Source organism: Glycine max, chromosome 4 (assembly GCF_000004515.6).
Source record: "Glycine max cultivar Williams 82 chromosome 4, Glycine_max_v4.0, whole genome shotgun sequence".
NCBI classification, from domain to species: domain Eukaryota; kingdom Viridiplantae; phylum Streptophyta; class Magnoliopsida; order Fabales; family Fabaceae; genus Glycine; species Glycine max.
The window spans coordinates 1,085,160-1,109,370 of NC_016091.4; the positions used below are offsets into that span (position 1 = coordinate 1,085,160).

General features: G+C 30.6%; 2 protein-coding genes across 6 annotated transcripts; one reads left to right on the top strand and one right to left on the bottom strand.

Moving 5' to 3' along the window:
• Positions 1–8,544: 8,544 nt before the first annotated feature.
• LOC100527639 (uncharacterized) lies at positions 8,545–12,185 on the bottom strand. Of its 5 annotated transcripts, none has more exons than XM_006577731.3 (3): positions 11,781–12,185; positions 11,608–11,686; positions 8,545–8,684 (listed from the first exon to the last, which is right to left on the bottom strand). In XM_006577731.3, exons 1-2 carry the CDS (start codon positions 12,021–12,023, stop codon positions 11,627–11,629), a joined length of 303 nt encoding a protein of 100 aa, XP_006577794.1. In that variant the 5' UTR covers positions 12,024–12,185; the 3' UTR covers positions 8,545–8,684; positions 11,608–11,626. The 5 variants fall into 5 exon arrangements, with proteins under 5 accessions (XP_006577794.1, XP_006577795.1, NP_001235308.1 ...); XM_006577732.3 differs by lacking the exon at positions 8,545–8,684 and adding an exon at positions 8,918–9,239 and having other exon boundaries at positions 11,781–12,163; NM_001248379.2 differs by lacking the exon at positions 8,545–8,684 and adding an exon at positions 9,034–9,274 and having other exon boundaries at positions 11,781–12,152.
• Positions 12,186–16,502: 4,317 nt separating this feature from the next.
• Positions 16,503–21,347, top strand: LOC100782606 (RNA-binding protein 38). The gene is made up of 8 exons (XM_003522932.5): positions 16,503–17,385; positions 17,547–17,670; positions 18,246–18,375; positions 18,818–18,854; positions 18,952–19,192; positions 19,836–19,946; positions 20,026–20,124; positions 20,811–21,347. The coding sequence occupies exons 1-6, from the start codon at positions 17,155–17,157 to the stop codon at positions 19,931–19,933; spliced, it is 861 nt and encodes a 286-aa protein (XP_003522980.1). The 5' UTR covers positions 16,503–17,154; the 3' UTR covers positions 19,934–19,946; positions 20,026–20,124; positions 20,811–21,347.
• The last annotated feature ends 2,864 nt before the right edge of the window (positions 21,348–24,211 follow it).

Sequence of the window (24,211 nt, forward strand, 5' to 3'; positions counted from 1 at the left end):
ATCATTAACAAGAGTCCGAGAAGTGGAGTGGAGGACTCGTTCAAAAGCTCGTTGCTTACTCTGGCTAAAAACACTATTGTATATCGTCTTTCAATTACGTGTGGATGTGGACAGAAAATATTTTCATGATTGCTTACCGATCCAAATGTAATAAACCTTAACCCAGGTCAAGTTTTTTAATCGTATATATGATTTTGGTTCCTTTTCTTGCATGTCTCTTTAGGACCTTTTTTTTCACATTGCGTCAACCTTTTAAAATTAACTCCCAAAGTTTTAAACTTGCTTTATACTACTATGATACCTTTTAAAAGAAGTTGACGCGTCCTAACTTCCCTTGATCCAGCTTTCCTATATATAGTGATGTAATGTTATTCCTTTTAATAAAAGTACACGAACATATATTAAATGCTTCAAAATATTCCAGAGAATTATTTTAGAATATTTTTTAAAAAAAATAAAAAAATTTAAAATAATGAATGAGTATAAAAGAATATGGTAATTATGTCCTTTTGAAAAATAACAGTAATTTTATAGATTCTACCCAATAATTGAAAAAAAATCTACATGGAAAATTCTAGTTATAATAAATTAAATACTGGTAAATTTGAATTTTGAAACATATGTTAATAGAATTTGATATTTTAAGCAGTGACTGACTGACAGGAAAAGTAAGCAGTGTCTGCTACCATATAATTATATATTATTTTATAAGAATTACATTTGAATTCCAAAATTTTACACAAGCAATGTCATATCAGTTTCAACCATACATACATACAGAAATTCATAGGTTTAGGGTATGTAAGCATTACAAATTATGGAAGAAACATTTTTGTTCTAAATTATATTCGCATGCTCTTATTTGGAAAGTGTATATTAACATGTAAAAAGTGGCTGCCAATTATGAGAACGCGCAAAGTGTATATTAACTAAAAAAGGTCACAAGTTCTGAAATAATAATAATATGATGTAGACTGGAGTACTAATAAACTTTAACTGTTAGCCAGTTTGGCTTCACTGCTGCCCTACTGCCCCTGCAGCAACATCCCAGCCTTTTATTATTAACTATATCTATAAAAATATTCTTGCAGCAACTTTAAGTATTATAATGGAGATTATACATCATTAACTATAATGGCACATAATTTAGTTACTGCACTCAAAATAGTAGTAAAAAATATACATGATAAGGGGTTTGGCTTGATAAATAGGAGACAAAACTAAAAGATCAATTGATCCAGCATTTATGCTCTTAAAAAATAGCAGTAGTAAACAGTTACCACTAGTTGTTTTCCTATATTCAGCATTTTTATGTTTCCTACCTCCAGCAGCGCGCATACAATTGATCCATTATTATGGCAGGATGTGTTGTATAATAAATAAAAATAATAATTAAGTTAAAAACAATTGAGATCCATTTAACACACCTTTGCAAACATTTCCAAGCTCTTAATGATTTCAGAAGCAAACAGATCCCATGTTTCTTGTATATAACTCAATAAATCTGAAAGCGTATCTAAGGCCCATCATCGTCTTGTTTGGATCCATAGTTGATGTTTAGATCATCGGGTGCAAAGCTTTTAAGAAATATATACGTATTAAGAAATTAATTAAATATATATACTTGCGCAGATGGTGATCCGATCGAGGAAACTAGCTAGACAACAATATATGTGAACAAAGAGAAAAATATCTTGAATATAGACAAAAAATAATGATGGAAAATATTAACCTCCTAGGGATTAAAACTTATTTAACCACAGAGACTAAGTGAATGCTTAATTAGTTGATAAGAGAAGTTTTTTTAAAACCAAAACATTTTGGTTTTCTATTTTCTTTTCGCTATCGCAGTTTCTTCCCTCACTTCTATTGTCTAACAATCATTTTTTGAAATTTGTTTTATAGAACATTTTTAAAAATGAAAAACACAATCAAACATGGCCTTAATATTTTGTTTCTTATCGCCAGAACTTGTTGCTCCACAGACCTCTCTTCAGTTGCTGCTCTCCCTCCCAAAAAGGCAAGACAATGCATAAGCATTTCTGTACTTTCAGTTTTACCAACACCACTTTCTCCACTAACCAAAATAGATTGGCTTTCTTCTTCGTTTATCATCTTGCTGCAGATAAGGAACAATCTAAACCTGTAATAATTTGGCCGATATTCGGGAATCATGACCAATAGAAACTCTCAAATGCTGAGAATCATGAGCTTTCTTTTTCTCTACTAACCATGCAGCAAAAGCAGCTCCTATTGCTTCGGCAACGGGTTCAGTGAGGTTAACTGGCTCTCCCTCAACACCATCAACAGCCACACCACGAATGTCCCTATTTAAATTAATTTTACTAATAAGTTATATACAAGTCAATGTGCAAGATGTAAGAATGCTACCCGTCTTAATAAAAAAGAAGATGGGATTTTTGTAGCTAGAAGCTTTCTTTAAAATACTCTACTGTATACAGTCATCATTATACTGAATGCAAAAAGATTATATAGCCATTATCAATGAAGTTTTCATGAAATGGTTAATCTTTTAATGTGTGTTAAAAGGAAAAATAAGATCTTAAGAATTAAATAGAATACGATAAGATTTGTTTTTTATTCTCTTTTGTTTAAATGCTACACATACAGAGCATAGATTGTGTACAACAATTAACAAGGCAATGGGAAGAAAAGGAGCAGAGAGGATTCAACTGTATTCAGTTACCATTAAGAACTTTTACAGAGTACTTGTGTTGCTGTTTTGGACAATCTTCCCTGATGTTGCTGCATATAAAAAATAAACATTTACACCTTTATCAGATTCATTCAGATTTCTAAGTTCATCAATTATATCTTTCTAGTCATCATAGGGGATGAACTGTTACTATATTATACCACTCTAGTTGTTAACACTGATGATTAATCTGTTATTAACAATGATAGTATTGCATGCAATTGAATTGGAGAAAGGAGTGGAATGAGACCGGCCATGTGAATGTGACGGAATTTGCAAAGACCGTGCTTCCTTCAATTGCTGCAACATGGAGAAACAGAGATGTGTTTGTTTTTCTGGTACATTTTCTTCTCTTCTCTTAGTTCCACCAACCCCACTTTACTACAATCCTTGCTCACGTGACATGTTGCACCCGCATCCACCTCACTATTCCTATTCCTAGATAGAATCCTATTCATATTCCTGTGGTTTATTCTCTCCCTATTTACTAGACAATAGTCATCATTCAAAATAATCAGCAATTACCTTTAACAATGGCCCCCTCTCTTCTTACTCATCACCACCATCATCATCAGAAGCACTCAACTCCACGTAGCTCTCATGATGATCAAGTTCCTCATGAAGCACCACGTGGCGTCATGGGAACTGGATAGGTGGCAGATGGAAGCAACTATCCCTTCCCCGCGTCGCTGCAGGGTGAACTATTTGGATGGGCTGGAACTACATCAACTGCACCACCCAAAACTCATCCTTTCTAGTAATTATATATATACATCAATATTATTATATGTGCAACACATGTTTTGGCCACCCTGCAAATGTATTATATGTCATGGTCCTATCTGCTTTACCTAGCTAGTTTTGTTAATTAATTCATAACAAAATATCGGAAATGGGCTACATAGAGAATATAATATAGTAATGGTCCTATCTGCTTTACCTAGCTAGTTTTATTTTCATGAATCTTGATGTTTTAAAGCACCTTCGAGAACGAACACAGCACAGAAAACGTAACCCTAGTTCCTGCTATTGCGGTATCTCAACATTGGCAAGTGATGTTGAACCTTTTCTTTCTTCTTTCTTGCTACAAGCAATCGATGTTGAACTTCAAACATATTGCTTCTTTTTTTTTTTTTCCTACTCCCAACTGAAAGTTTTCTGACCAAATCAAGTGTTAGGCTCACACTTAATTTGTTTGGGTTAACGACTAGTAGAAGAAAAACGCACTTTTGCAAGTTACAAAAACATCAATGTATTCTGGAAAATGATGTTTTAGCGTCAAAGTATGTATGATTTTTATTATTTTATGTGTGTATCATATAAGGTGAGAAATATTAATATAAAAAATTATATTAAGTCTAGGTCTGAAATAATGAAACTGATATTTTATAAATAAAAAAAAAATTAACATGTATGCATTTTTTTTAATACTTCGCATCCTCTCTTCATTTAAATATACACATCTTGAATGTCAATTCTGGGCTTGCTTTGCCGAGGAAACGCAAATTAAGCAAATCACGAAAACCCATATCCGCTAACTTCGACGAAGCACGAGGGAGCCAAGGAATTACCAGAACCAGTGACATTGAAACTTGAAATTATAAAAAATGTACTAGTACTCGATCTAGTAAAAAAACTCTACTCCTAGTAAAAATATATTCTTGGAACCGTGAATGCATCTCTTTTTGTTTCTTTAAATAGTTGGTCTTATGTCCCGAATTACTTGACCGGGGCCGGTTTCTTAAAGTGTGAGCTTTATAATACTCCTGCCATATGTTGTTGCTACCCAATTTCCAAACCCCAAGGTGGCAAGGTTCATGTCTGCATTTCAGTGTCACAATTATCTACATAAGTAAGCTTCAATCACTTCTTAGTTCTTAATAAAAAAATAAAGATTTTTTGACATCAATACTAATTGAAATTTTGAGAGAGAAGAGCGAATAATAGAGAAAAAAAAATAAGAATATTAATTAGGTGTTTTGAAATTTATAAGTATTAAAAAATAGGACTCTTCTTAATATGTGCTTTATTGGGAAGACATAAACGATAATCACAGACCACTCCTTACCGGAGCATGTTTTCTTTTAGCTTTGTTATCCACTGAAAAAATTTACAAGAAAAGGAAACAAAGAAATAAGTAGCAGACACTACAAATTCAACTGTTCGGGAATGGACACACTATTGGCTGTTTTGATTTTAACCATATCCTGGAAACACTCAAATTATTTTTTTCTTGTGTTTTATTAGTTACCAATTAAGCCAATGTCGATGAATTTCTCAGTTTGATCCTCGTCTTTGATATACTGGAGAGAAAAAAAAAAAGAAGAGGAATCATGTTAATTATGTAATGGTTAGATAGTATTATTCTCGATCATTTATAACATGGAAGTAGTAGCATTTTTATTTTTTTGGAAAAAAATGTGTTTTATCCTTATTTAATTTTTGATAATTTATTAATCCTTCATTTTTTTAAATGTGTGAATTTTGTCCTTATTTATTAATTCCGTTTATGACGGTGTAAAATGTAATTTCCGAGAGTTTAAAACCTAAAAACTTGTAATTTACTGTATCAAATTATATATATATTTACATAAGATTTTGTTTTATAAGATGATATCAGGTGATAATCGTATATTTATTTCCTTCCAAAATATTAAATGGTATTATTCAATTCAATTATTAATTTAATTCAATATTATTCTATTATGTAAATAGATTATATTTTATTATTTATTCTATTAGAGTTATACTTAATTATTATTCTATTAAATGCAAACAATTTTACTTTTACAATTTTTAGTCTTAATCAATTATTTTATTCCTCTTTTAACATTTTTAAATAATGATTTTAATATTGTTTAATAATGTACTAGAAAAATAACCGATCAGTTTATTTTATTCATTTTTAATAATTTTTTAGTTAACAATATATCTTTTTAGGTAATATATATTAAGTTATATCAGTTTTATAAAATAAGGATAAACTCATATTTTAAATCATGTAATTAAAAATTATAAGAATGAAGTATAATAAGGAAATATTAAATTCTCGAATCATGTTTAAACATTAATTGATAAAATTATTTTCAAATATTAAATAATATTTAAAGTTTCAATAATAACATTCACCTATTTGAAATAAGTTTTTTGTTTAAATCAATTTTTTTCTTATTTATTCCATTAAAGAAAATTTTATATTTTAAATTAACTTATTTGATTAATGTTCAAATCTCTTTGATTAATAATATATAAATTTTTAATATAATAATTTAGAAAATATATTAAATATAAAATAAAATTTATGGAGATACATTTTTTTATGAAGTACAAGTTTTATAAAAACACAAGCTTGATGTATGTATATGAAAATATAGTATACATCCCACAAAATTTTCGTGTGATTCTTATGACATTTAATATTTATTATATATTAATATCGTTAAATATTGTGTGTATATATATACTAATATATATTTTTATTAATTAAAATATAATAGATAAATACAGTAAAAAAGTTGTAATATATAAAAAATTATAAATTATAAAATTATTACATGTATAGGACATGGGACACTAAGCTAGTTGGTTAAACTTGATAGTTTAAAATATCATATAAACTTGCAGGAGGAATGCTAGCAGTCAATACTTTCTTTAACACGCATTTCCAAATACTTTCTTTATTAACTTATTTTGGTGTGACCCATTTCTCTTTCTTCGAATTTAGAAATAAACTTATTAAAATTAAAATTAGTAACTTTTAATAAATTTCAATAATCATCCAGTATAAAAAATGTCATTCCTCAACTTTATTTCTAAGGATATGTTTGGATTTTCAGTTGGGGCTAAAATTCCAGAAATTAGAAATGTCAAAAATAGGAATAAAACTTAATATTATTAGAAATGTCCAAAAAATATTATATTCATAAAGAAGAAACATAAACATATTCCTCTTAATGTAAAAAATATATCAGATTAGTATTAATTATTAGTCTAAAGTTTAAATTATAAAGTATAAATTTTGTTAGACTAGTATCTGAATATACTACTATTAGTATTATTCTATTGAATATTAATATGTTCCGATATAAATTTATAAATTCTTTCTATTCTATTCTTATTTAGTAATAGGATGGTATTAGTGGGATCCTCCAAAAGTATGTTTCAAAATAAAATCAGTTTAATATTATGTTTAATTACCCCTTAAAAGTATGTTTAAGAGAAATCGAAAAAAAAAGTAAATCAAGAAAGATTAAGAAAAATGAAAAAAAAAATATCAACCATTGATTTGAAACCATAATATCTATCGGTCAAAAACAATTTTTCATGATAGGAGATTTTTTTTATAAGCACGATAGGAGATGTTATTAAGTCTTCCATTGATTTTAAAATCATCATATCTGTCGGTCAAAAAGACTTTCCCACAATAGAAGACTAGACATTGTTAATTTTTTCACCCTAACCTCGATCTATAATGTAATAGGTTCATTGACCGTAATTTTTTTTTATTTGTTTAACAATAAGCTTGCCAAAGTCTTCTTAGTAATACACCCATATGCCTATTTAAAATCTTAATATAAAATGAGCCTTTAAATAAACTAATAGGTCAGGTTTGACCTTAAGAGGCGTTTTTAGGTGAGATAATCCTGGACCCATGATTAAATGAGACAAAAACACAATTAAAAAAACTTTAATGAGAAGAGAAAGAAAAAAAAAATCAATTATTTTAGTAATAACTTAGTCTCTCTTTAAAAAATAATAACTTAGTCTTGGCGTTTTTTTAAAGTCTTTTTTAATTATCAATTTTAACTTATCCAAAGATAAAAGTTTTAAAAAATTAACTTCCTCTAGAAAATTAAACGTATATTTGCATATAATATTTTATATTTATATGTACTTTTAGTAGAAAAAAAATATTTTGTATATAATACAATATATCATTTCAACGAAATTGTATGTTCTTTTCTATCAAACAAGTTTATATTTTACTACAAATTTAAATATGTTTTTGGTTTTTTTTAAAATTCGAACCTAGAAGAAACTAAAAAAACTATTTTTTTAATTAAGGGACTAAAAAACAGATTTTAGAAAGAAAAAAATAATAATCCAAATTTAAAAGACTAAAAATATATTTAAACTTTTACCATACTTGTGTATAAATAACTCTTATCTATTGTTTCGTCCAAACCCACTTTAATTTCATATTTCTGTATACTATATATTTGAATTGTAATTGGAAAGCCCAAAAAATACGAAGACAACCCTGGGGTTGACCGGCGAAACTACAAAACTGGTCAAATCAAGCTTAAACAAAACCTAGCTTGTCATATACCTATACACTGGACGACTGGTCTTTACGAGTAGACCATAGATATAACGCGGGTAGACTGGAAACAACATTAAGAACGAGATCGTTTTGCATTCAGAGTTGAGACAGTCAAACGTCCGTTGAGATAGAAGCAAATAGTTTTTCTCCTTTCATCACGTTATGTCTCTTAGAACTTGTGTCGCATTTCTTAAACTCATACCCTATAATAATAGTACTGAAAAGGGTAAAATTAACAGCAAATGAAAAGTGCTTCCTAAAGCCTCAAATCAGAATACAGGATACAAGCAAGTTTAAGGCTTCAGAGTTTCACGTATTCTTCGACCAAAACAAGAGGCTTCAGACATTCTTGGGCCAAAAAAATAGCTTAAACATTCTAGGACCCAAAAAACAATGCTTCCAGACATTCTTGGACCAAAATTGTTAAACGAAGGGAAACAATGAAGAAATCAGACAATCCAAGATTCCAAACATTGTTTTCATTTTTTTTTTTTTGAAAGGATTGTTTTCATGGTTGTTAAAGAGTGCTATGTTATAAATGTAATCAATAACGGTTAAAAGAAAAATGATATTGTCAATAAGAACTCAAGATGAACATGACTATTTGTGACCAAATGGTAGATTTCCAGCAACTCTTCCATCTGCCTGCCATTGCCAAACGGGGAGAACATATTCTTAAATACAGTAGTATATAAACAAAAGTTAAAGACAATGCAGAAACCAGGGCTAGAGGGTTACCATAGTGAATGCACACTTCTTTAAAGGAAAATAAAATAAAACAAAAATTCGACATCCATTGATTGCTTGTCACATTGTCACTGTGAAATTAATGGGCTACATTGTTAAGAGTCTTAATTACTGGACAAGATCTGAGTAAGTTGAGTTACAACCAGGACTTTCATATATATAGACCCAAGGTCATTGAGCACAAGAGAAGAAAGAGGTCTGATTACAGAGAGAGAGAAAAGCAAGATTACATAGGGGACAAGCCTAAGTCTACTATGTCAGAGTAGTACAACTAAAATAGCTTTATTGCTGTCACTAATACATCAGAAAATATAATATAATCTAACAAGAAAACATAACATACTCTAACAGTCACACTGTATGTTCCCAAGTTCAAGTTCGCTGTCCATTTTTTCTAAGTTCTCTAAAAAGTAACCACAGCATCCTCATTGTATTTTGGTTGTTAATGATCCCCTACATTACAAGAGTTTATGCCCAGTTGAATTTGACTGCACAGTGTCAACAACACAAGTACACAAGTGAAAATCGTTCTACTACATCCAGAAAGAGCAAGAAGAATATCAAATCTATCTCGACATCTTATTCTTATAGATTTACCCAACATTTGGTAGAGATGAAACAAAAGAAAGGAAGGAAAAAATTGAAATTTGAATTGAAGAGAAAATAGAAGAAAAGAAAAGTTAAAATTTTTGTCTCATGAAGTCAACTATTCTTTTTGCTTTTCTTTCACTTTCTATAAGATCAAATAAAGGAAATGACATCCTGATCTGTGTTTGCTTTCCTTTATTTTTTTTTTCTTTCACTTTCTTCTCTTCCAAACGGACCATCTGAGTATATTCAGTCAGCCATGGAAGTAGTACCAAGTGCAAACCCAGTGCACACCAGAGCACAAACAGTAAACAGAGATTAGAGAGTCAATAAACTAGAGCAACAAAATGAGAAAGTCCTTATGCCATGACAAACCTCAAGAACTAATGGAGACAAATAATTAAACATGGTAAACCCTACTAGTACTAGGTAGCTTCATAGCATAAGAATGTCAATTCCAGTATCCACAATACCCTACACAGATCGCCCCCAATTGACATTTATAGAAACTCATTTTCTTCTCACTAAAGTAGCTGAGTATTTATGGTATTTAATTCTGCTACTGAGGGATATCCGGCTCTAAATACATTTTGATTCATTGCTAATCATCTAAAGGGAAAACATAGAGGAACTGTTGCACGGTTGCTCCTCCAATAAATTTCTACTGAGTAGGATCAAATGTTGTAAGATTTCCAATTCACGGTTGAAGAACAGAGAAGAAAATAGGAAATCAAATACAAAAATTGTTAGTGGACACCTAGGAGGAAAAATATAGTTATGATAGTTGATACGATGGGATAGGAAAAGAAAGATAAAAATAAATAATAGGTGTTAATGAGATGTTTCCTGCTTAGAGTTGAGAGATGTTCATCAATCATTACTCAATCAAATATCATTGGCATGCAAGCAGCCTATTTTGCAATTTTCAGATTGATATTACAATATTACATCACCAGGAGCTATGAAGAGCGACTCCGACATGATACAGGTTAATGTCAAAAATATAGGACATCATGACAGTATATATTACCTTCTAAAAACAATGTTTTACAGCTTTACAATTTTCATATGATAGACCCTCACAAATGGATATGAAAATCACATCAAACAATGAAAAGAAAATAACGAAGGTGAAGGACAAAAGCACAGACGTCAGCAACAACCATGCTGAAGGAACCACCAGTTGGAGGAGTGTACCGACAACCACAAATGGCGGAGGCATGGCTAGTAACGATGGAAAACAATGACAATTGACACTGACAAAAACGCAAATGCAGGCAACCACCACACTGGAGCAGAGCAACCACTAACATCCATGACAAAAACAGGGTTTTGTGTGCAAAAATGTTTGTGTTCAATGGAAGAAAGAGTTATGCGCTTCATAATATTTTAAATGATTTCAATTTTTAAATAATTTTTAATATTTATAATATAAGCCTATTTTTTATTATAGTAGTGTCTAGCCGAGAGCAGGTTTCGTCATGCCTACTCACTCGCTTGGCCTGTGTTGGAGAGGTGTTCAAACTAAAAAAGTGAGACACCGTTGAGGGGTTTCCTACATCCAAGAACTGTTAGCATCTAAGCCGACATGCCATTTTGAAGGGGTGTCCATGCTTAATAGGCAGCAAGCCTAAAATTTAGAGAGCAAACCAGAGGTATAACTATAATCAAATGCCAGTTTTGTGTATTTCAAAGAATACGCAAACACAAGCACACTTAGTTCAAAGCCTAATGAGTGCAATGCAACTTTTTAAAATTTCTACAAATGCTGACACAACTCATATGAAAACAGTAAGCATGTACCAAACTTTAACATTGCTTCATGAATAATGGCAGAAGAACTTATTCATTACAATAACTTGCCTCCTGTCTTCGGAAGGATGGATTATTACAGTCTTACTCAAAACTAAAATAAATAAAAATAATAACAAATATGACCGGAAGAGCAGTGCTGCTATGTAAAACAGACAACCTAATTTACAGTATAAACACATAAACGTGAATACAATAAACAGTAGTAATATATTAGCAAAGATGAATAAGAGCGTGCATGAAAACACGAGATATGCCTTATTATTAATTATCTCCATTTTGAACCCTGCCAAGAACATCATAAATGTAGCAATGAATCAACCGGAAGTCATGCCCACAAACACACTCACATCTATGATCTATCTATCTTCGGAATGGTGTATTTGTATAGGACTGAGTAGAAGTAAGGCAACAAACTCACATGAATGCTAATGAATGAATCAATCCTCTGGTTTGGTTGGTTTGTCCTTGTTCTTGTTTCCATATATCAAACCCGTAACCTGGAATTGTTGAAATTGAGAACTAATTGTAACTTACTTGTAAGTGTTGAAGAGAATATGAATATGAATAAAGAAGTTGAAGAGGAAAGCGAACCTGAGGATCGGGAATGGGTTTACGAGTCTCAACGTAACGATAAGGATCAGACTCGGCGGCGGCAAGAGCGGCCTTCTCCTGCTGTTCACGCTTGAGGTCTTGGGAGGGTTTGATCCAGAGGAAGTAAGCTAGGGTTCCGGCGACGACCCAAGAAGCAAGGTTGCTTCCGCCCCTGAGACCACCCATCGAATTGCTTACGAAGGACCTCATGTTGCCAAACGTTCTTCTCCAGCTACTCGCCATTCTATTTTATAACCCCAACCAAGTCACTCTCAGATTACAGATTTCTCCGAGTGACACCTTGGACTGCCTAATGTTCTCCCCACAACTAGGTGAGTCCGCTCCACACAAATTTATGGTCTAATCTATATCAAGTCCCAGCTAAGTCAGATTTTTTCAGAAAATAAGTCAGGTGATTTATAGTAAAATCTATTTTGTTAAGAATATTGCTATTGATGCTTACAACTTTTGTTATTTAGTTAAATAAGTTTATATCATATAAATAAGATATATTTGAATCTTATGAAATTTTAAATACATATTTTTATCTCTTTTAATGTTAAACTATCATAAACTAAACCCTTAAAATAAGTTTATAGGTTATGATAAACTTTTATATAGGTCACTCTCATACACTTGATAAGTCTTTAATAGGTATATAGATTAGGCTTAAATCATATATTTTTAATTCAGGTCCAATCTTATGGGCCCAACAAATTCTTTTTTTCTAAATGGGAAATCACTTTTTTCTTTTTATCCACTAAATTATAAACTAATTTCATCAATATTATGTGATTGTCGTCAATTTAAGAGAATTTGCACACAATTATTCTTATCTAATAGATCGTTCTTACAACATGTGAACGCAATTAGATTTTACATCATTACATCAACCATTTAATTTTTTTCCCAACTAACTCTAAATCAAAGGCCATGATGGACTTACCCTAAATATGTTTAACTCAACATAAAATATACTACTACTATTTTTTGTTGTGTTTAATACCATTATATATATATATATATATATATATATATATATATATATATATATATATATATATATACCATTGTAAAAACTATAGAATATAACTTAATTAATAAAAATCATAATATAAAAGATATTAACAAATATTTAATAAAAAAATATCACATATATTTTCAATCAATTAGATGAGATATCAAAACAAAAGATATCACTGCTCATGATTTGGCTTAAGAGAATTGTATATATGATAAGAATTAAATGTGAATTTTTTTCGTTAAATAATTTATTTTCTTACATGTGAATACAATAAATCTTATAAAATAAATAAAAATTCAAATTTCTATTTATTAAATTTAAATTTAAAAAGATAGATGAATTCAACGAAAGTAAAAAAAGATTAACAATTTATAAGAATAATCGAATGTGTTAATCCTTTGATTGGGTTATTCTTAGAATAATAACTTGATTTTTAATTGAAAAAATATATAAAAGATATTAACATTCAGTTATTTAATAATAGAGAAAATTACCCTAAATTTGTTAAAAACAACATAAAGCAACTTATGTCAGCACAAATTTGTACAAGTGACGTGAAAACTACTACTGGAAAAATTTGTGAAACCTATGAAATAGGATTAAGCAACACAAGTCGATCAAGATCATGCAAAAATTCCATATGCAAGCAACAATGAAACAGCACGGTACAATTGCACGATATCACACGGCATCCTCGCAAGCAAAATTGCGACTATTGACGCTAGAAGACAACATAAGTCCCCAAACTACCATTATTCCAACATTTGGATAAACTATCACTTTGGTATAATATTTTTTGGAAATATTTTTATATTATTATTCAATTAGAAATTATATTAAATATAGTTTTTAAAATAATTACTAAAAAAATAATTAATTTTATGATGTATTCTAATTAATAATTAAATAATTATGTGAAACACTCTTATACTATTAATATATTTTAATTAAATTTAATTATTTATGATTGGACGTCACGAAAAGTCTGTGATTCACTTCAAATTTTGAAATAAGAAGGGAGAAATTTAAATTAAAAGTTTGGTTGTACAAAAAAAAATTATATTTATATCATCCAATATTTTTTATATAAAAAATGATTTTTTCACTAATAATTATTCCTTTTGTCTTTTGTTCCAACAATCACTCCTTACTTGTTAAGATCTGAGATATTACATATATTGTTTACATAAGTATGATAAAATTATCCTTGAGTGAGAAACGAAAAATAAAATAAAATGTTACATTATGTGAGTTTGAAATAGAAACACTTGGATAGAATAATACTAAGTTACTAACTCTAATATAAGTGAAAGTTTTTTTAAAAAAAATAATAATTTGGTGGATTAATTTGTCTTGTAGTTGGTAACATGTTATGTTGGACAAGTTAAAAAACTAATAGATTGAATTATCTAGTTTGTCCCATCATTTGTTAAGTTAGAGGGTTAACTCATCAGAGTGAACTCACTTCATCACTCTTTGTTTTATTTATTTTTTTTATTAAATTATTTAAACTCACCTAATATGTGTATTAAGACTTATTATAGTTATGATCCCTAAACACACATACATGTATACATTGAGAGTGACTCTCAACTATAGTGGAGTTACTCAACTGCCCCACAATGCCCTCGTCATGCATGAATTGGAATAATAAGGCAAAGGGAAGAAATTATCGGGTATTTTTGACTAATATAAGGAGGACTTAAAGGATAAGGAAAACAAATGATACTTAAATGATTAAGAGACAAATCGGCTAAGATCCCTTATTGGTCAAGATTTATATTTACACTAATCCTAGAGTAAATATGTATTTTATCCATTTTAAAATAGCTTTATATTATGTTTCATTGAGAAAATAAATTGTATACATGTTTAAAGAGAATTTTATATTGTTTGTTGGGAGATAATTTCTCATCAAATACTCCTATAGAAATAATTAATTTCTCGTAATATGACAAAATATAATTAGAATATCTCTTAGAAGAGATGTTCACATACAAGGTTATCAAACACGAAAGTTTACTCAGACTCGTGAGAGTTTTATAGACTCAACTCTGGATTCAACTCGTAGACTCATAAGAGTCTACTTCATATAAAAATAATAACAAAATATTTATAAAATAACATACTAATTAAACATTTCAACAATATAATAAATAAAAATAATAAATCATAAAATTCAAAATATTTAAATAATCAAGTTTAGTAATAATACATCACTACTAGATCATAACTAGGTTATAGTAGTGGTAAATGATTCTCATCGAGGGTTTGATGTTATTAGAGAACAAGGGTTTCATACAATTTTGTATTTGAGAATTACAAGCTAAATGAAAGTATGTTGAATGCTAGACAAAAAATAATAAAAAATAACTTTCATTTTGATCTAATTTTTTTTAACTTGCTAACTCGTTAACTCGTGGTAAACTCGAGAGTTTATTGAGTTTACTTAGATTCTACCGAGTTTGTTCAGGGGTTCATTAAAAAAGAGTTTATTCAAGAATCAACTCGTAAGGACAAAAGAATTAGCGACTTAACTCGAGATTTTGATAATCATGTTGTTCACATGTACTATTTTACTATGCCCGAAACAATATTATCTAAAAAAATACATATGAGAAAAAATAATACTACTCCTATTGATTGTTCACACGTGTTTATATATATATATATATATATATATATATATATATTTATAAAATTCATATAATTGAGTTCCAATTAGATTGTGGGGAACATTCAGAAAACATAATTGAAAAAAAAACAAATTGAACGCAAATTTTTTCGTCCATTAATAGTGCCTTTTCTTCTGCTGTCCAATTAATCAAACGGCTTACTCTGAGAAAGCGTTGCTCGCAAGTCACCAACACTTGCACCGGAGATGCAGCATATCCATCACAGCCGCGTTGGCTTTTAGATAGACGAATCCAAAACAAATACTAGTACGACACCATCACAATTTTAATACTCCTTTAAATCTTAACTATTTAGGTTTAGTTTTCCTGATTTTTAAATTCTTTATATCAATTTTTATTTTTTATTTAATAATTATTAGAAATATAATATAAGTGTGACATAGCTTTATTTTGTATTTATTCTTACCTTAAGTTCAATATATTGTTCGAAATATTATTAGTTTTAATTAGTTAACCATGTAAATTATTTACACCGTTAATGTATCTCAAACTAAAATAAAAATATATCAATTGTTTACAAAATTATATAAATTAATGTTATATCACATTTCTATTATATTTTTTAACTCTTAGATAAAATTAAATAATTGTGAAATAATAAAATTAAATAAAATAATTAAAATGTTTATTTTCTATACACTATTAATAATTTAGTATAAAAAATTTACGCGGTTGATCTATTAAAAATTAATATTAATATGAATTCTAAAGTATGATCATAAAAATCAATAAATTGATTATATATCATGATTTTTTGTACGACGTAAACTATTAATCGATAACTGAAATTAAAGAAACAAAACTTACACGCATAAATTAAAATTGAAAGACTAGAATTATATTTAAATATAAAATTAAAAGATATTTGTCAATAATAAATAGAGATTGTAACAATGAGGCGTAAAAAAACACATTGTTAATAAAGATTTTTCTTTTACGGGTAACATGACTACTTATCCAAAATTTACTAAAAATAGTATAAGTAAAAAAGGTGTTAAAAAAGAAGGGGGGGGGGCGTGTGTGGGTAGGGTTGAGAAAAATGAGAAGTCTGGAAAACTGAAGCGTTGTTCATTTGATTTGATTTGATCCTTTGGGCGTTGTTCCTCTTCCAAAGAGAATGAATGACTCTATTCCTCCACCCTGTCAACCATAATTGCCTTTCCCTTCTTTCTCATCCCACTGTTAGTTGTATACTACTACTATCCCACTCTCTCTCACCATCAACTTTTCAACCCCACACCACCCACCCTTTTCCAATTCTCTTTCCGTCCTTCCCCACCTCAATTCTAGGGTTTTCCCATTCTTTCTTCTTTTTTTATTACCCCTTTTTCTCTCCTCTTTTAATTCGTTAGTTAGGTTACCCTCTCATCACTCTGCTTTTCGATCTCCTCTCTCTCTCTCTCTCTCTCTGATACTCAGTATATTTCTTCTAAATCTTCACTCTCTTGTCCTTTCCTTTTGTTTTTCTTCCTACACCACACGCACACACAATTCTTCCTTTCTCTTCTTTTGATGTCTTAGGAACCAACCAACCCCCCAATCTGAATTGATTTCATCGTTATTTGTGTATTCATTGCGTGATTGATTTTCCGTCTTCTTCTTCTTCTTCTTCTTCCTGTGTGTGCGTGTGGCGGAGAATAGTGATCAATTGTTAATGGCATACCAAGCGATGCAGGGTCCGAGTTCGGGATCGAGTTCGAGTTCGGGGTTTCAGTTATTGAATTCTCCGTTCGGAGACACCACCTACACCAAAGTCTTCGTCGGAGGATTGGCCTGGGAGACTCAGAGCGAAACCATGCGCCGCTACTTCGACCAGTTCGGCGAGATTCTCGAGGCCGTCGTCATCACCGATAAGAACACCGGAAGATCCAAGGGCTACGGTTTCGTGAGTATCTTATTAATTACATTATCATCACTGCTGCCACTGCCACTACACAACACGACGCCGTTTCAAATCATCAAAACTTTGTTGCTTTGCGTGATTCGGATTGCCATTTTACATTTACAATAGAATGACTTGGTTTCTATCTCAATTGGAGGGTATAGGTGACTTTCCGGGATCCCGAGGCCGCAAGGAGAGCGTGTGCTGATCCATCTCCTGTTATTGATGGCAGAAGGGCCAATTGTAATTTGGCTTCACTTGGTCGACCACGGCCCCCTCTGCCTTATGGTATTCTATTCTGTTTAATTCGTTTTCATCACTATGAATGAATGTATCAATCAAATTTAACAACGTAACGTAGTGAAGTGAAGTTACATTGCTAATCTGCGGCTGAATGTGCGTTATAAAGTTTAATTCTGATGTCGGTTGTCTGCATTGACCGCTGACGTCATCATCATTGTCGTTTGCTGTTGTTGCTATTATTTATCATTATCGGAATCCCACATTGGCGTGCCTCTGTTATTGAGATAAAGTCATGGGCATTGATAGAAAGAGGTCGAGTGCTTGTGCCCGAGTGTTTAGTACTAACATTGCCCTAAAGTCATCTCCTGACTCTTATGGACCACCTTTTTTTAATTTTTTTTTTCTTTTCACATGATACTGTCTGTCTGGCCTAGTAACATCTTTGTTTGTTATTTCTTGTTCATCTTTTAAACAACGTGTTCGTTTTGCTTCAACAACCGTGTCAGGCCCAGGCAATGTTATTATTTCCTTGATATGTGTAATGGTCTGCATCAACATAAGCATTCTAGCCTACCCTGCTACTCAGGTTACTTTTATTTTATTTATTTTTTCTTTTATAGGACGGATCAGACCTGCCTCCCCTTATGTTGGAAGTTTGCAACCAGCTCGTGGTGCTTATGTTGGGGGTTTTGGCTACCAGCAACCAGTTTCCTACAGCTATCAACAAGGATTGGTTTACCCTCCTTATGGGTGAGTGGGATGTCGTTGCACATTATCGCAAAATGAACACTTGCTTTGAAGATTTGTTTGCATTGCTAAAAATATTATTATCTTGCTTGTTCTTTGTACTTGTTGTATCTATGCGTATCTTTGCTGTACTCTTGTTATTTTACTCATTAATCCCCCCCCCCCCCCTCTTTTTTCTGTGGTAGTCTACACTTACCAATCACGGCATGCAGTAGTGGTTAGTTAAGAAAGGAGAATCCTGGGAGATTTGGTTTTTAGTTGTTTTGTTGAATGTGGGAAACCTATGAGTTAGATATAATGGATTAGTAATTGTTTGCTGTATTTATCCCCATGTGTGTGAGGTGTTCCTAACTATATTTAAATTGTGCATCAGGATGTATTACACCAGAATCATGCTATAGAGGTGATCTTTTCAACATTATATGTGGTTGTTTTATCTTTGCAGGTATACGTCATACGGACCTGAGTACATCTACCCACAGGTTGAATTAGTTTTCTTGATTGTCTTAGGAAGAATGTTTGTGTTGTTTGTGCACTGCAGCCACTGCTGACTTTTTCAACTTCCATCTTGTCTAATAGAGTCTGTACAACCCATATATGGGGCAACAGTACCTTCAGATATATGGAGTGCCTGGGGCAGTGAATACAACAACTATTTATCCTTATGGACAAGTGGGTCAGGCTATTACCAGCGGTCATGGTTATTCGGCTATGCAGGGTTATACAGTACCAGGTCATCAGATTGTGCCCTATGGTGGATCCAATGTTAATGCCATAACAACTTCACCTATGCCTGCCATTCAAGCTTCATATCCTAGTGGTATGGTTGTCTACCCTGAAGAATTTCTATTTATGACTAAGGATGTGCTATTTTGTTGCCTTGTGAACTTGTGTAGTACTTTTCACATGTTTCAATTTAATTCATGGTGCCTAAATTTTCTTGTGATTGAAAGAGTGCTGCAATTCATATCTGATTTATGATTTTACTTATCAACAGCCATATTTGGCGGGGGTATTCAATGCTCATATGTCTAGTAATTAACATTATCCAGAAAATACTTGAGCATGAAACCATCTAGTTGTCAACAAGTATTGATATGCCAAGAATGCATTGAACTTTCAGGTGTTGGCATATTTTTACTATTTAAGCAATTTCAGTTATTCTACACAGATTTATGTAGGAATTTGGAGCATGGTAATATCTGAAACAGTGCAGTAGTTTGATTTAATGTAGGTAAATTGGAGTTCTGATGGGTGGCAAGTAGCAAATCTGTGAGGAATGCTTGATATGTTTTTTATATGGATTATGGAGAAGTATGATTAGACACGCATGTGTGTATATGTGCATGTAGAATGAGACATTGAAGCACCCATGCTGGTTATTATTGACATTTGAGAGAAAGACATCTTTAGGTTCTATTAAAAGGATGTAATGTGATTTGCTAGTGTGTTGACATTTTCAGGAATTGCTGCACCAGTTCCTGGCCAACCACAATTTATTGTTCCTGCTCCTTCTCCTCAGTTTATGCAAGGTAGTGGTCCTGACCAAACAGCTGGGTGAGGGGGCGAATAAGGTGGGTTATTTCTTAGCATCTTACTTTGCAGATCTTTATTTCCAACATGAACTTATGTTTTGAGAGTACCATGTCACAGGTATCCATAGTTTGCAGCAGGACTAAGAGCAGCGGAACTGCTACTTGAGTGGCGGGCTTCCAATCTAGCCTTGCAAGTTAATTATTTTGCATTCTAGAGGTATTGTTGCTTTGTTTTATGTTGCCTTAATGATAATGGTGGAAATGAGTTAAGCTTCACAATGGCATTTCATAACTTACTTTTTAGCTTAATAAGCCAAAAATTATATATCTTATATATATTTTTTAAATATTATGGAATTTGGATCCTTGAAATTATTTTGGCTAATTATGAGTTGCAACTTGTAATCCTATTTAGTTGAACATGATTGAGCTCACAAGGCTGGTTCAAATAGCTCACAAGCCTAACTCTAGCTGAGCATCTGCTACTTAATTGGTAAAAATAGCCTCAGTTATAATTTTCAGAAAAGAAAACAAATTTAGTGGTTGCAAGATTTCTTAAAGTTGCGTGTACATTTTGTTAAATTCATGAGGGTATTAACTGCCCAAGTTTATTGATGTGCAATTCACACGTTTGCTATCTCTTTAATTACAGAGGCTTGCAATAGTATATAGCTTTTGTTATAAGTGACATTATGTCAGCTATATTTTATTTTGGCATCATTTTGGGTATTTGGGTCCCGTTTGCACATGGCATAAAGGTTTTATTTTTGCTCTCTAAGGTGCTGGAGACCCTGATTACTAAACGGATTGCTCTATGTTGTTCTGAAATTCAAAACGTTGGCACTGCAAACTACAATGTTCTTTAGTTAGGTTTTAGTTCTTAACAAATTTTATGTTGTGCAGGTCATATATAGTCATGCTCACCAAGTTGTGTCTGAGTCGCTCCAGATGGCGAAGGAAACTGGAATGTGCGGGCTGCTTTTCCATTTGGACATTTACACTAGTGTATTTATACCTAATACTACCTGTACTCAAGAAGAGTGGCAGTAGTATTGGATCAATGGGTGCTGGAATAGGTTTCTAGCAGCCATTTTAGGAATAAACTTCTGTAAAAAAGAAAATCACGTCTGAATCAAAATATGATTCTTTGTAGTCTTGTCCAGCATTGGGTTTGTAGATAGTTGTCAATGTTGGTGAATTGTGTGACGATGGATGGGCCATCACATTGAATGTGATTTTTGTGCATAGTAGTTGTCAGGGGTTCTATTAGAAGACAAGGGTGTAATTTTATGATTTTAAGAACCTGCCGATTATGCAGGGTAGAACCATCAGTATATTCCATTAGAGAGGATTGCAGTGGTTCTTTAGTGTTATATTACCGTCTTTCAGCACGGAGTCACATTTCAACATTTTCTTGAATTAATTTTCAACCTTTCGTCATGGTGCCCCTCTATATAATTGGTATTTTTTTAAGCCCTCTAATAATTGTTATTTTTTTTAACCTCTCTATGTTTGGTATTGTTCTCAACTGTTTATTAATCAATGGTGGAATTGGTCGCGATAATTACAAATCGTGGTCTTTTTTATCTGGCTTGGCATTAGGGTGGTCATACAGTTGGATTGTAAATACAGGGTTGGTTGGGTTGGGTAAGATTGGTTTATAATTCTACCACTCGTTACATCATAGTTTATGCTATGATTGGTCACATATCACACTATGAATGAATGCATCGTAATCGTCATTCTTTTAAAATATTATAAATTTATCTTGACTGATTATTAAGAGGTTAATTAAAAGTTCTTTGTTTGGGTTTTAAATTCAAATCTATTTCTTAGAAAAGTAGTTCGATTGTTATTGCCGATCGAACTCTCAACTCTCGGCAATTCAAATTGTTAATTTGATATATGTGATTTGTGATCACTGCTCTGTTTGGTGTAAATGTTAATGGTAAAAGAGTTAATAATGAAATTGATAATTTTGAAAACTTCAAATTTATTTGAGTGTTCTACTATATAATTTCTTATGAATTACATTATTGAAAACATTTAAATAACTATAGTTTTATTTGTGAAAATAAACTTTGTAGTGTTCTTTTGTGTTTTTTTTAAAGGATTAAAAAAAAGTGGGTTTTGCTTCAAAGAAAGACGCTGTATTTTCGGTTTTCGGTTTTTTTGATAAGGAGGGACGAAGATCCAGAAGAACAACTAAGAACCCACACTGCGAATAAATGGTACACTTGAAGAGTCCTGCGAAAGCAGGGGCTTAGATCCATTAGGAGTTGAATGAATTGGCATGTAATGTCCTTTGTATGTGCACAAGAAGCTAACCATATGGCTCCAAAATTCCATCAAAATTACAAACACATGGATTAATTAGTGTAGATTGTTTTAGCTTGATCATAATTTCGAGATCGAGTCTTGTATGTAGCTGCCTTAATTAAATATTGAATAAATAATCAATTTTGTCCCTCAATTAGTAATTCATTGATAAATATATTCGTTGGTTAATTTTCGTCCTGTTACGTTTAATAAAATAACCTACGTGACATGACATGGAGGGACAAATTTGTCACTGAAATGATTGACAAGGATTGCTAGCATATAGACATATTTATCATGATATATTTGTTGACTTTTCGTCTTCCCATCTTGCTGATAAATGCGTCCCGAAAAGAAAAATACAAAATTTAGTTTCCGAAAATATAAAAAATATGACAAATATATCTGGATGTTAATAATAATAATAATAATAATAATAATAATAATAATAATTATTATTATTATTATTATTATTATTATTATTATTATTATTATTATTATATGTTTATAATTTACTCGTTTAATACTTATGCAATATATTTTTTAAATTTTCTTTTAACATATATATTTTTATTATTTTGATTTCCTTGTCAAACCTTAATATTTGCTTTTGAAAAAAAACTTTATCTTATATCTTATAATTTTATCAAATTTCTACTAAATTTCTCACTTTTAATCTTTAAAATTATTTCATATCCCAATTCCAATTAATGTACACTTATATGTAGATTGAAAATAATATGTCAAAAGTTTTGAGTAAAAAAACACAACTGGTCGCAAGACCAAATTTATTTATTTATTTATTTTTTAAAAAGAATTTAATCAACTATTTTTTTTTTAAAAAAAAAGTCTCACAAAATTTAAACTAGATAAAATTAAAATGAAAATATATGTCTTTTTCTCTAATCAATAAAATGTATATATATATATATATATATATATATATATATATATATATATATATATATATATATATATATATATATATATATATACCTCAAATATGAAAGAATCTCTTGGATAAACTGTATGAGCTTCCACTCGAGATAACACTATATGAACGAAACGAAAACAGTTACTAACAAATAAAGAACCCAAATAAATTTAATTAAAAAATACAATAATGCTCAAATTAATACATAAGTTAACTTCAAAAAAAAAAACTAATATAGAGTTTATTCATTGCTTGTGGAACATAAAGTTGTATCTTTCATGGACTACAACGACCTTATATTGTATTTAACATATTATGGTAGGGTACCTAATAAAGATTAATAATTAATTGAAAAAATAAAAATTTTCAAGAAATAAAAGACTTTCATTTTTTTAAATGGTAACTCAATTTTTTAAATCATAAAATTAAAGAAATTTATTTTATTTTGAAAAATAAATAGTTGTATTGATTAATTAAAAAACTAATTAATAATCTGATAAATGGATAAATAGATAGATAATCAAAGTATAAGAGTTCAAATCTTAAGTTTTATTTTACTATTTTTTAATCTTTTTTTTTTCCTAACTTCTCTCGTATACAATTTATTATTAATGTCCGAATATATTTGTCGCATTTTTTATATTTTCAAGAACTAAATTTTGCATTTTTCATTCATATCACTTAGTCTATCTATTAACCCGCGACGAAAATTAAGGGTCAAATATATTTGTCGCACATTTTACAATTTCAGGACTAATTTTTGTATTTTTATTTTTATAGCTATTTACCCTCAAATATTCAGGGAAAATTTATCTGTTACCGGAATAGTGATGATACAACATCTTTTCTAAAAAACAAAACAAAACTGACTCATATGTTAATTTTTTATATTTCTGTTTGATCTTTCTATCACAAAATTTTCATTTAGAACTGTTAAATGGAAAATTCATTATAATTAAAAATTTTACTGTATTAATTAAAAAATATATTCATTAATAAAAAATAAAAGGAGTGAATAAATATGTGAATGTAAGATTCCCCAATTTTTGAA